At 39.1% G+C, this 14,922-nt stretch overlaps 1 protein-coding gene across 2 annotated transcripts in view; it reads right to left on the minus strand.

Annotated features, from left to right (window-relative positions):
- The window catches only part of LOC128660913 (ras-related protein Rab-10), a 207,349-nt gene that overhangs the window by 44,036 nt on the left and 148,391 nt on the right, over positions 1-14,922 (minus strand). Inside the window, exons 4-5 of one of the 2 annotated variants that reach the window (XM_053715005.1) lie at positions 12,871-12,960; positions 536-637 (exon numbers count right to left, since the gene is read on the minus strand). In XM_053715005.1, the coding sequence (XP_053570980.1) occupies positions 536-637; positions 12,871-12,960 (192 nt within the window). The remainder of the gene's footprint in view (positions 1-535; positions 638-12,870; positions 12,961-14,922) is intronic. The other variant, XM_053715006.1, reaches the window with a different exon arrangement.

Consider the following 14,922-nt stretch of genomic DNA (forward strand, 5'->3'; position numbering starts at 1 on the left):
AAAATGATTACTTTAAGTTATTGATGCTATAGGTTGTTCTACAAGCTATTGAATCATAAGTTGTACTTAGTATTTCACACATGGCTTCTCCGTTTTTGCTTTATTTTTGTTAAATAAATCATGACACAGTGAAATATGTCATGTGTTGTTGTTTATCTGAGGTTGCATTTACCTAATTTTAAGACCTGCTAAGGACCAGATGCTTGTTATTATGTAAAACCATAGATATCAAAGAGGGTGTACTTTCTTTCTCGCATGACTGTACATACATCTCAGTAACTATAAAATACATATCTTTTATAAGCAGTGAGTAACAATAAAATACATATCTTTTATAAGCAGTGAGTAACTATAAAATACATACCTTTTATATGCAGCGAGTAACAATAAAATACATACCTTTTATAAGCAGTAACAATAAAATACATACCTTTTATATGCAGTGAGTAACAATAAAATGCATACCTTTTATATGCAGTGAGTAACAATAAAATACATACCTTTTATAAGCAGTGAGTAACAATAAAATACATACCTTTGCATATATTGCTTCTGCCAATATCAAAAATGCATTTTCAATATTTATATTTTCTTTAGCACTTGTTTCAAAAAATGGTATCCCAAACTCCCAAGCAAGCTGTGAGACAAAAGCAAGTGACAACCAGTCAGTTAGAGATTTACGTTTGAAAACACTAACACCTATATTTAGAGTTCTGCGTTAGCCGTCAAAAGCAGCGTTAAGGGCTCCTAATGCTGCTTTTGGCCGCCCGCTGGTATTTAGAGTCAGGCAGGTACAGGTCTACCGCTAACTTTCCTACCGCGATTCCAGGCTACTGCAGATCCCCTTACGCCAATTGCGTATCCTATCTTTTCAATGGGATCTGCCTAACGCTGGTATTTCGAGTCTTAGGAGAAGTGAGCGGTAGAGCCTCTACCGACAAGACTCCAACCGCCAAAAAAAGTCAGTAGTTAAGAGCTTTATGGGCTAACGCGTGAATATAAAGCTCTTAACTACTGTGCTCTAAAGTACACTAACACCCATAAACTACCTATGTACCCATAAACCGAAGCCCCCCCACATCGCCGCCACTCTAATAAAAAAATGTAACGCCTAATCCGCCGACCGGACATCGCCGCCACCTACATTATCCCTATGAACCCCTAATCTGCTGCCCCTAACATCGCCGACCCCGATATTATATTTATTAACCCCTAAAATTAACTAAATTATTCCTATTTAAAACTAAATACTTACCTATAAAATAAACCCTAATATAGCTACAATATAATTAATAATTACATTGTAGCTATTTTAGGATTTATATTTATTTTACAGGCAACTTTGTATTTATTTTAACTAGGTACAATAGCTATTAAATAGTTAATAACTATTTAATAACTACCTAGTTAAAATAAATACAAAATTACATGTAAAATAAATCCTAACCTAAGTTACAATTAAACCTAACACTACACTATCAATAAATTAATTAAATAAATTACCTACAATTACCTAAAATAAAATACAATAAAATAAACTATTCTATAATACAAAAACAAACACTAAATTACAAAAAACAGAATTTATGCTTACCTGATAAATTACTTTCTCCAACGGTGTGTCCGGTCCACGGCGTCATCCTTACTTGTGGGATATTCTCTTCCCCAACAGGAAATGGCAAAGAGCCCAGCAAAGCTGGTCACATGATCCCTCCTAGGCTCCGCCTACCCCAGTCATTCGACCGACGTACAGGAGGAAATATGCATAGGAGAAACCATATGATACCGTGGTGACTGTAGTTAGAGAAAATAATTCAACAGACCTGATTAAAAAAACCAGGGCGGGCCGTGGACCGGACACACCGTTGGAGAAAGTAATTTATCAGGTAAGCATAAATTCTGTTTTCTCCAACATAGGTGTGTCCGGTCCACGGCGTCATCCTTACTTGTGGGAACCAATACCAAAGCTTTAGGACACGGATGAAGGGAGGGAGCAAATCAGGTCACCTAAATGGAAGGCACCACGGCTTGCAAAACCTTTCTCCCAAAAATAGCCTCCGAAGAAGCAAAAGTATCAAATTTGTAAAATTTGGCAAAAGTGTGCAGTGAAGACCAAGTCGCTGCCTTACATATCTGGTCAACAGAAGCCTCGTTCTTGAAGGCCCATGTGGAAGCCACAGCCCTAGTGGAGTGAGCTGTGATTCTTTCAGGAGGCTGCCGTCCGGCAGTCTCATAAGCCAATCGGATAATGCTTTTAAGCCAAAAAGAAAGAGAGGTAGAAGTTGCTTTTTGACCTCTCCTTTTACCAGAATAAACAACAAACAAAGAAGATGTTTGTCTGAAATCTTTAGTAGCCTCTAAATAGAATTTTAGAGCACGGACTACGTCCAAATTGTGTAACAAACGTTCCTTCTTTGAAACTGGATTCGGACACAAAGAAGGTACAACTATCTCCTGGTTAATATTTTTGTTGGAAACAACTTTCGGAAGAAAACCAGGCTTAGTACGCAAAACCACCTTATCTGCATGGAACACCAGATAGGGCGGAGAACACTGCAGAGCAGATAACTCTGAAACTCTTCTAGCAGAAGAAATTGCAACCAAAAACAAAACTTTCCAAGATAATAACTTAATATCTACTGAATGTAAGGGTTCAAACGGAACCCCTTGAAGAACTGAAAGAACTAGATTTAGACTCCAGGGAGGAGTCAAAGGTCTGTAAACAGGCTTGATTCTAACCAGAGCCTGAACAAACGCTTGAACGTCTGGCACAGCTGTCAGCCTTTTGTGAAGTAAAACAGATAAAGCAGAAATCTGTCCCTTCAGAGAACTTGCCGATAATCCTTTCTCCAAACCTTCTTGTAGAAAGGATAGAATCTTAGGAATTTTTATCTTGTTCCATGGGAATCCTTTAGATTCACACCAACAGATATATTTTTTCCATATTTTGTGGTAAATTTTTCTAGTTACAGGCTTTCTAGCCTGAATCAGAGTATCTATTACAGAATCTGAAAACCCACGCTTTGATAAAATCAAGCGTTCAATCTCCAAGCCGTCAGTTGGAGGGAAACCAGATTCGGATGTTCGAATGGACCTTGAACAAGAAGGTCCTGTCTCAAAGGTAGCTTCCATGGTGGAGCCGATGACATATTCACCAGGTCTGCATACCAAGTCCTGCGTGGCCACGCAGGAGCTATCAAGATCACCGAAGCCCTCTCCTGATTGATCCTGGCTACCAGCCTGGGAATGAGAGGAAACGGTGGGAATACATAAGCTAGGTTGAAGGTCCAAGGTGCTACTAGTGCATCTACTAGAGTCGCCTTGGGATCCCTGGATCTGGACCCGTAGCAAGGAACCTTGAAGTTCTGACGAGAGGCCATCAGATCCATGTCTGGAATGCCCCATAATTGAGTTATTTGGGCAAAGATTTCCGGATGGAATGTCTGACGACTCAGAAAATCCGCTTCCCAATTTTCCACTCCTGGGATGTGGATTGCAGACAAGTGGCAGGAGTGATCCTCCGCCCATTGAATTATCTTGGTCACTTCCTCCATCGCCAGGGAACTCCTTGTTCCCCTCTGATGGTTGATATATGCAACAGTCGTCATGTTGTCTGATTGAAACCTTATGAATTTGGCCTTTGCTAGTTGAGGCCAAGCTTTGAGAGCATTGAATATCGCTCTCAGTTCCAGAATGTTTATCGGGAGAAGAGATTCTTCCTGAGACATTAGACCCTGAGCTTTCAGGGGTTCCCAGACCGCGCCCCAGCCCACCAGACTGGCGTCGGTCGTGACAATGACCCACTCTGGTCTGCGGAAGCTCATTCCCTGTGACAGGTTGTCCAGGATCAGCCACCAACGGAGTGAATCTCTGGTCTTTTGATCTACTTGAATCGTCGGAGACAAGTCTGTATAATCCCCATTCCACTGTCTGAGCATGCACAGTTGTAATGGTCTTAGATGAATTCGTGCAAAAGGAACTATGTCCATTGCTGCAACCATCAATCCTATTACTTCCATGCACTGCGCTATGGAAGGACGAAGAACAGAATGAAGTACTTGACAAGAGCTTAGAATTTTTGATTTTCTGACCTCTGTCAGAAAAATCCTCATTTCTAAGGAATCTATTATTGTTCCCAAGAAGGGAACTCTTGTTGACGGGGACAGAGAACTTTTTTCTTTGTTCACTTTCCATCCGTGAGATCTGAGAAAGGCTAGGACGATGTCCGTATGAGCCTTTGCTTTTGACAGAGACGACGCTTGAATCAGGATGTCGTCCAAGTAAGGTACTACTGCAATGCCCCTTGGTCTTAGAACCGCTAGAAGGGACCCTAGTACCTTTGTGAAAATTCTCGGAGCAGTGGCTAATCCGAATGGAAGTGCCACAAACTGGTAATGCTTGTCCAGAAAAGCGAACCTTAGGAACTGATGATGTTCCTTGTGGATAGGAATATGTAGGTACGCATCCTTTAAATCCACCGTGGTCATAAATTGACCTTCCTGGATGGTGGGAAGGATCGTTCGAATGGTTTCCATTTTGAACGATGGAACCCTGAGAAATTTGTTTAGGATCTTGAGATCTAAAATTGGTCTGAATGTTCCCTCTTTTTTGGGAACTATGAACAGGTTGGAGTAAAACCCCATCCCTTGTTCTCCTATTGGAACTGGATGAATTACTCCCATCTTTAACAGGTCTTCTACACAATGTAAGAATGCCTGTCTTTTTATTTGGTTTGAAGATAATTGAGACCTGTGGAACCTTCCCCTTGGGGGTAGTTCCTTGAATTCCAGGAGATAACCTTGAGAAACTATTTCTAGTGCCCAAGGATCCTAAACATCTCTTGCCCAAGCCTGAGCAAAGAGAGAAAGTCTGCCCCCCACCAGATCCGGTCCCGGATCGGGGGCCAACCCTTCATGCTGTTTTGGTAGCAGTGGCAGGCTTCTTGGCCTGCTTACCCTTGTTCCAGCCTTGCATCGGTCTCCAGGCTGGTTTGGGTTGTGAAGTATTACCCTCTTGCTTAGAGGATGTAGAATTAGAGGCTGGTCCGTTTCTGCGAAAGGGACGAAAATTAGGCTTATTTTTAGCCTTAAAAGACCTATCCTGAGGGAGGGCGTGGCCCTTTCCCCCGGTGATGTCTGAAATAATCTCTTTCAAATCAGGACCAAACAGTGTTTTACCCTTGAAAGGGATGTTAAGCAATTTTGTCTTGGAAGACACATCCGCTGACCAAGACTTTAGCCAAAGCGCTCTGCGCGCCACGATAGCAAACCCTGAATTTTTCGCCGCTAATCTAGCTAATTGCAAAGCGGCATCTAAAATAAAAGAGTTAGCCAATTTAAGTGCTTGAACTCTGTCCATAACCTCCTCATACGAAGATTCTTTATTGAGCGACTTTTCTAGTTCTTCGAACCAGAAACACGCTGCCGTAGTGACAGGAACAATGCATGAAATTGGTTGTAGAAGGTAACCTTGCTGAACAAACATCTTTTTAAGCAAACCCTCTAATTTTTTATCCATAGGATCTTTGAAAGCACAACTATCTTCTATAGGAATAGTAGTGCGTTTGTTTAGAGTAGAAACCGCCCCCTCGACCTTGGGGACTGTCTGCCATAAGTCCTTTCTGGGGTCGACTATAGGAAATAATTTCTTAAATATAGGGGGAGGAACAAAAGGTATGCCGGGCCTTTCCCACTCCTTATTTACTATGTCCGCCACCCGCTTGGGTATAGGAAAAGCATCGGGGGGCACCGGAACCTCTAGGAACTTGTCCATCTTACATAATTTCTCTGGAATGACCAAATTGTCACAATCATCCAGAGTAGATAATACCTCCTTAAGCAGTGCGCGGAGATGTTCTAATTTAAATTTAAATGTTACAACATCAGGTTCAGCTTGTTGAGAAATTTTTCCTGAATCTGAAATTTTTCCCTCAGACAAAACCTCCCTCCTGGCCCCTTCAGATTGGTGTGAGGGTATGTCAGAACAGTTATCATCAGCGTCCTCTTGCTCTTCAGTGTTTAAAACAGAGCAATCGCGCTTTCTCTGATAAGTAGGCATTTTGGATAAAATGTATGCAATAGAATTATCCATTACAGCCGTTAATTGTTGCATGGTAATAAGTATTGGCGCACTAGATGTACTAGGGGCCTCTTGTGTGGGCAAAACTGGTGTAGACACAGAAGGGGATGATGCAGTATCATGCTTACTCCCCTCATTTGAGGAATCATCTTGGGCAATATCATTATCTGTGGCATCATTGTCCCTACTTTGTTTGGACACTATGGCACAATTATCACATAAATTTAAATGGGGAGAAACCTTAGTTTTCATACATATAGAACATAGCTTATCTGATGGTACAGACATGTTAAACAGGCTTAAACTTGTCAACAAAGCACAAAAAACGTTTTAAAATAAAACCGTTACTGTCACTTTAAATTTTAAACTGAACACACTTTATTACTGAATATGTGAAAAAGTATGAAGGAATTGTTCAAAATTCACCAAAATTTCACCACAGTGTCTTAAAGCCTTAAAAGTATTGCACACCAAATTTGAAAGCTTTAACCCTTAAAATAACGGAACCGGAGCCGTTTTTACATTTAACCCCTATACAGTCCCAGCTATCTGCTTTGCTGAGACCCAACCAAGCCCAGAGGGGAATACGATACCAAATGACGCCTTCTATAAGCTTTTTCAGTGGTTCTTAGCTCCTCACACATGCATCTGCATGCCTTGCTCTCCAAAAACAACTGCGCATTAGTGGCGCGAAAATGAGGCTCTGCCTATGACTAGAAAAGGCCCCCCTCTGAAAAAGGTGTCCAATACAGTGCCTGCCGTTTTTTAAAACAATCCCCAAGATTATAATAACTATTAAGAGTTATAATCTGCAAAATATGCTTAGCAAAGTAATCGTTTTAGCCCAGAAAAATGTCTACCAGTTTTTTTAAGCCCTTATGAAGCCCTTTATTCTTTTACTTAATCTAAGAAAATGGCTTACCGGTCCCCATAGGGGAAATGACAGCCTTCCAGCATTACATAGTCTTGTTAGAAATGTGGCCAGTCATACCTCAAGCAGAAAAGTCTGCCAACTGTTTCCCCCAACTGAAGTTACTTCATCTCAACAGTCCTGTGTGGAAACAGCAATCGATTTTAGTAACGTTTGCTAAAATCATCTTCCTCTTACAAACAGAAATCTTCATCTCTTTTCTGTTTCAGAGTAAATAGTACATACCAGCACTATTTTAAAATAACAAACACTTGATTGAAGGATAAAAACTACATTTAAACACCAAAAAACTCTTAACCATCTCCGTGGAGATGTTGCCTGTGCAACGGCAAAGAGAATGACTGGGGTAGGCGGAGCCTAGGAGGGATCATGTGACCAGCTTTGCTGGGCTCTTTGCCATTTCCTGTTGGGGAAGAGAATATCCCACAAGTAAGGATGACGCCGTGGACCGGACACACCTATGTTGGAGAAAATAAAAAAGAATTACAAGCAGTTTAAACTAATTACACCTAATCTAAGCCCCCTAATAAAATAAAAAAGCCCCCCAAAATAAAAAATTCCCTACCCTATTCTAAAATACAAAAGTAATCAGCTCTTTTACCAGCCCTTAAAAGGGCTTTTTTGCGGGGCCTTGCCCCAAAGTAATCAGCTCTTTTGCCTGAAAATAAAAATACAATACCCCCCCCCCCAACATTACAACCCACCACCCACATACCCCTACTCTAACCCACCCAAACCCCCCTTAAAAAAACCCTAACACTAACCCCCTGAAGATCTCCCTACCTTGAGTCATCTTCACCCAGCCAAGCCGAATTCTTCATCCAAGCGGAGCAAGAAGATGTCCTCCATCCGGTAGAAGTCTTGATCCAAGCGGCAAAGAAGAGGTCTTCCATCCGGGCGATGTCTTCTTCCAAGCGGCATCTTCTATCTTCTTTCTTCTGGATCCATCTTCATACCGCCGACGCGGAACATCCTTCTTCCCCGACGGACTAACGACGAATGAAGGTTCCTTTAAGGGACGTCATCCGAGATGGTGTCCCTTCAATTCCGATTGGCTGATAGAATTCTATCAGCCAATCAGAATTAAGGTAGAAAAAAATCTGATTGGCTGATGCAATCAGCCAATCAGATTGAAGTTCAATCCGATTGGCTGATCCAATCAGCCAATCGAATTGAACTCACATTCTATTGGCTATATACACACACACACAATACCATATCACACACACACACACACACTATCATATCACACACAATACCATATCACACACACACACACACACACACAAATACCATATCACACACAATACCATATCACACACACACACAATACCATATCACACACACAATACCATATAACACACACACACACAATACCATATCACACACAATACCATATCACATACACACACACACACAATACCATATCACTCACACAAACACACACAATACCTTATCACACACACAATACCATATCACACACACACAATACTATATCACACACAAAACCATATCACACATCATAACTAGCGCTGTGAAGGAGGTAGGTCGTGCAGTGATGGGCAGCAAATGTAAATATATATATATATATATATATATATATATATAAAAAGAATATATACATATACAGTCGTATGCAAAAGTTTAGGCACCCCTGACAATTTCCATGATTTTCATTTATAAATAATTGGGTGTTTGGATCAGCAATTTCATTTTGATGTATCAAATAACTGAAGGACACAGTAATATTTCAGTAGTGAAATGAGGCTTATTGGATTAACAGAAAATATGCAATATGCATCAAAATGAAATTAGACAGGTGCATAAATTTGGGCACCCTAACAGATTATACAGAATACAGAATATTGCATCAATATTTAGTAGAGCCTCCTTTAGCAGAAATAACAGCATCTAGACGCTTCCTATAGCCTGTCTGGATTCTGGATGAAGGTATTTTGGACCATTTCTCCTTGCAAAACATCTCCAGTTCAGTTAGGTTTGATTGTTGCTGATCATGGACAGCCCGCTTCAAATCACCCGACAGAGTTTCAATGATATTCAGGTCTGGGGACTGGGATGGCTATTACAGAACATTATACTTGTTCCTCTGCATAAATGCCAGAGTAGATTTTGAGCAGTGTTTTGGGTCGTTGTCTTGTTGAAATATCCAGCCCCGGCGTAACTTCAACTTTGTGACTGATTCCTCAACATTATTCTCAAGTATCTGCTGATATTGAGTCGAATCCATGCGACCCTCAACTTAAAAAAAGATTCCCAGTACCGGCACTGGCCACACAGTCCCACAGCATGATGGAACATCCACCAAATTTTACTATGGCTAGCAAGTGTTTGTCTTGGAACGCTGTGTTCTTTTGCCGCCATGCATAACGCCCCTTGTTATGACCAAATAACTCAATCTTTGTTTCATCAGTCCACAGCACCTTCTTCCAAAATGAAGTTGGCTTGTCCAAATGTGTGTTTGCATACCTCAAGCGACTCTGTTTGTGGCGTGTGTGCAGAAAAGGCTTCTTCCGCATCACTCTCCATACAGCTTCTTCTTGTGCAAAGTGCGCTGAATTGTTGAACGATACACATTGACACCATCTGCAGCAAGATGATGTTGTAGGTCTTTGGAGGTGGTCTGTGGGCTGTTTTTGACCATTCTCACCATCCTTTGCCTTTCCCTCTCTGATATTTTACTTCTGGCCTTAACAAGAACTGTGCCTGTGATCTTCAATTTCCTAACTATGTTCCTCACAGTGGACACTGACAGCTTAAATCTCTGCAATAGCTTTTTGTAGCCTTCCCCTAAACCATAATGTTGAACAATCTTTGTTTTCAGGTCATTTGAGAGTTGTTTTGAGGAGCACATGTTTCTACTCTTCAGAGGAGAGTCAAAGAGAAAAACAACTTGCAATTGGCCACATTAAATACCTTTTCTCATGATTGGATGCACCTTTCTATGAAGTTCAAGGCTTAATGGGCTCACCAAACCAATTGTGTGTTCCAATTAATCAGTGCTAGGTAGTTACAGGTATTCAAATCAACAAAATGACAAGGATGCCCAAATTTATGCACCTGTCGAATTTCATTTTGATGCAAATTGTACATTTTCTGTTAATCCAATAAACCTCATTTCACTACTCAAATATTACTGTATCCTTCAGTTATTTGATAGATCAAAATGAAATTGCTGATCCAAACACCCAATTATTTATAAATGAAAATCATGGAAATTGTCAGGGTTGCCTAAACTTTTGTATACAAATGTATATATTTTCTGGGAACACAGAGTCCCCATAGACCGCTATGTAAAGGCACTTTTCAGTGATTTTTTTTTCTTACACCCCACACCCGCCAACTTTAGCCCCCAAAAACCGCTTAGTGCAGTTTTTTGTTTTTTTTTATTAAAAACTAAACAATACTTTAATTTGGGGCCTCTGGTTAATATTTTGAGCGCTAATTGCTACTGCGAGCTTGTGACAGCATAACCAACCACTTGTAATGGCTGGTTATTTATTGTGTTCCCCCAAACAGGTGAATTTGCCCATTTGCAGGCACATGAAAACTTAGTGCTCCACTTGTAATTTAGCCCTTAAAGGGACCCTGAACCCAAATTTTTTTTCTTTTGTGATTCAGATAGAGCATGCAATTTTAAACAACTTTATAATTTACTCCTATTATCAATTTTTCTTCATTCTCTTGGTTTCTTTATTTGAAAAAGAAGGCATCTAAGCTATATTTTTTTTTGTTCAGAACCATGGAAAGCACTTGTTTATTGGTGGGTGAATTTACTAGGGATGCACCGAAATTTCGGCCGCAGAAAGTTTCGGCCGAAAATTGAATTTTTGGCTATTTCGGTTTTCGTTTTTTTTGCCTTTTACTTTCGGTAAAATTATTGTGTAGCATATTTCAAATTTGATGCTAGCCTAGAACTGGTGTTTGAGTTAATTACTTGACTTACTGTTTTGCATATAATAATACTTTTCTAGGACTATACTTTATTTTGATAATTAAAAAAAAACAAAAAAAAAACGGTTAAATCTGATTCTGTTACACAGAACTAAATAAAGAATAATACTAGCGATGCACCAAAATTTGGCCCGCCGAAAATGTGCAACTCCAATTTCGGCCCAAAGAGGAGCAAAATGGCTAAAATGTACAGCCCTCCCCTGTTCTATTGAGTTACATGTCTATCCTTAGCATAAGTTGAGCAGCACAGCACTGGCATGGTACACAGAGCACACACGTAAGTACCATGTCATGATGATATTTGAAACCAGCAGTGCCCTATTTTTTTTTTTTAGAAGGAAACCAAAGTTCTGAATACAGTATTCAAAGGAGGATACGTAACATGTTTATAAACACTTGATATTATCAGACACAGCCCTAAACACACACAGTGAATATGTATAAGCCTTATATACAGTGCTTATACATCAGCCTCTAGTGCGTAGACATTCTATTTGCCCGAGGCAAATATGCGTGCACACTATATATGCATAAGCCCCAAGCTTGCTCACAGTTGGTACAAATTATCACCCAATAGACAGTGTATACAAAAAAGCACAGTAACTTTCTATAACCACCTTGCACGTAAGGTCGTAGCCAAGTCCTGGTCCTGGTGATAGGCAGACTCCATTTGGGGCTCCGGACATATAATCTGACGGGTCAGTGTGAGACCCAAACCAGGAACTAAGCGGAGATACGAGAGACGATCAGGTGCAGCCACACCCATCGCACAGATAACTACACCAAAAAACAAAACACATATCCACCTCTTATTGTTGTCTGGCTATAACCACGCTCTCCCTTGTAGAGCTTCACCAGTTTCACTGCAGATCACGCCCTACGGTACAAGTGACCACGCGCATTTGTTGGAGCTTTCCCGCCTACAAACTCTCTCAGCTACACACATACACTGTGTAGTTAAAAAAGAAAAAAAAAAAATTTTGGTTTTGTTTCGGTATCGGTTTCGGTCCAGAATTTTCATTTCGGTGCATCCCTAGAATTTACCCACTAATCAGCAGGAACAACACAGTGTGTTCACCAAAAATGGGTCGGCATCTAAACTTACATTCTTGCATTTCAAATAAAAATACCAAGAGAATGAAAAGAATTTGATAATAGGAGTAAATTAGAAAGTTGCTTAAAATTGCATGCTTTATCTGAATCACGATAGAAAAAATTTTGGGTTCAGTGTCCCTTTAATGGGGTGTCTGTAATCAAAGTAATGTGAGTTTCAACTCTTTGAAATGTACAGTGTCAGCTTTTAGTGACAGAGTGGGTAACATTAGCTAAGCTCACAAGAAAGATATGAAAATAATTGAAACGCAGTTCCCTAATTCAAATTTTATGTTGTAAGTTGAAGAATTTATCAGTTGTGTCTTAACAACAAACACTTTTCCTGTAGCAACATATTATAAAAAAAATACCAGACAGAAGCATTACTTGTACTTTATAGCTTTGTGAATATTCATTGGCACAGACAAAAAAAATGAATGTAACCTAAAAGAAATCTTGTTAAGGGGTGAAAAATAGAAAGCTTCATATTGAAAATCAGCATCATGAATTTTGGATGATATTCAGCAAAAAAGCAGGGGGGGGGAAAGATGAATGCAATTTGAATAAAAAACATCTCTAAAGTTAGAGATGATGAATAAAACTTTAATAATTGAATTAAAGAACATTTTTCAAAACTACAGCATAACAAAAAAATGTGCAATCAATATTGCAAAATGAGAATTCCATTCTAAGCAACATTAGTTCCTAATGTTACAGCTGTATGGTCAGATGCTTAACAGATGCAGTGTACTCAGCTAACTCAAATACTCTCCGATGTTGAGATAATCAATGCTTACCTTTTCCCCTTTTTCTTTTGAAACCTCGCGTTCGTCTTCCTTGTCACACTTATTTCCCAAGAGAACGACCTCAACGTCTTCACCAGCTTTCTGTATGAAAAAAAAGAAAATTGCACAGAGGTAAAAACTATTTAAACAGATTGGTTTGCAAAGCATTAAAGTTCATTTTAGATTATAGACAAAGACAAATCAGGTTTTTACAAAAGGTAAGAGTGAGCGGGATAAAGTAATCATACTGTTTAAATGAATGAAAACTTGCTACAACTGGAGTTTCAACTGCAAATGCCATGTTATAGTATTGATCACTATTAACTATTTTCCATAGTTAATAGATTAGGGGCAGGTAACACACAATGCAGCATTATAGTCCTGATATTACAACGAACAATATATTAAATATATGTTTTTGGTTTTTAGTTTAGTTTATAGACATTACAGAAAAATACAGCATTTTTTTGGCCATCAGAATATAAATAATAAAACTGGTATATATTATACTAATAAAACTTTTAACCACCACTAATATGTCTACATTTACATTAAAGAGACATAACAGTGAATATAAAACATGCATATTTCTGTCCCTTTAATAGTAAACTATTACTGGAAGAGCTACAAGGGAACTATGGGCAAGATTTTTGCTGAGGCGAATAGCCTGATCAGTTGCAGGCTCGCTCATTTGAGCCTGCAATTGATATTTATAAAGCAGCGGTTTAAACCGCTGCTTCATAAACTCTCTCTGCCAAACTGGAGTTGGCGTAGAGAAATCACCCAGGATTCATTCGACCGCAGTGTTTGACAAGCCCTACTCTCACGCAAATGGTTACGTGAGGGTGGGGGGCATATTGCACAAGTGTTCCCTCATGCAACAATAAATATGGAGAATATATCCGGCCCACAATTTCCAATCAAGTTTGGATAGGTTTACAACTTGTGAATCCTGTCCGCTCGCAAACTGATAAATCTTGCCCTATATGCAGATTTAATGAGAATAAAAAACATTAACATTTTTGTGGATTCATGACAACAAACAGTGTATTAAAATAACACAGTTTATATTAACAAAATAATCAAATACAGTATATAGCATTTATACATTACTGCAGACATTTGGAAACATTTTGACTATACTAAAACAATACCTGATAACAATAGGTCAAAGCTGTGAATACCTCGTTTTATTGCGCTTCACTTTATTGTGCTTCGCAGATATTGCTCTTTTTACAAATTGATGGTTGTGGCAATCCTGTGTCAAGTAAGTCTATTGGTGCCATTTTTCCAACACATATACACATATATGCACATGTAAACACATAAATACACACATATATACATATATACATACACCACTAGCTAAAGATTATGACTTGAAGGCTCAGGTGATGGTTATTATTTTTTAGCAATAAAGTATTTTTCAATTAAAGGTATGTACATTATTTTTTTTTAGACATAATGCTATTGCACACTGGTCTGGAACTGAACTTGCAATATCTCAGAGGTACGCCTGTATGTTGTTTTGACTTAAATTAGAATGGGGGATTGTGCAACTATGTTTTATGGTCATCAATTTGACCAATACCAACATGCTCACACAAAATCTTATGTATATTGGACATATATTACTTACATATATATAATAGGGTCAATAGGTAAAAAGAGGTTCATGGGGGGAATTTGGAAGTAACAGAGGCTCTGGGCATTTCAGCAGTGATATTGATGTCACCAAAAATGGTAGTTGGTTGGAGAAATAGGCAACAAAATGATACAGAAACTAGCTGTAGCAGGGAGCAGTAGACTAGAGCAGGAAGACAAATGTCAAGATGAAATGCTATTTTACTTTATTAAAAAAAAGTCAATAAATTAGCTATGTATGAAATGAGACAGAGGGGGATATTTAAACCTCACTCATATTACAAGTTTAAAGTTATGTGTTGTGCTCGAACACCACATGTAATAGCACTAAAAACGTTAGCGCAACTTGAGACCTGAAGTAAAGTGTTAGGGCTAGAATAAAAGTATAACAAAACACATGGAATAACATATTACAATAAA

This window comes from Bombina bombina, chromosome 5 (genome assembly GCF_027579735.1).
Source record: "Bombina bombina isolate aBomBom1 chromosome 5, aBomBom1.pri, whole genome shotgun sequence".
Classification (NCBI taxonomy): Eukaryota; Metazoa; Chordata; class Amphibia; order Anura; family Bombinatoridae; genus Bombina; species Bombina bombina.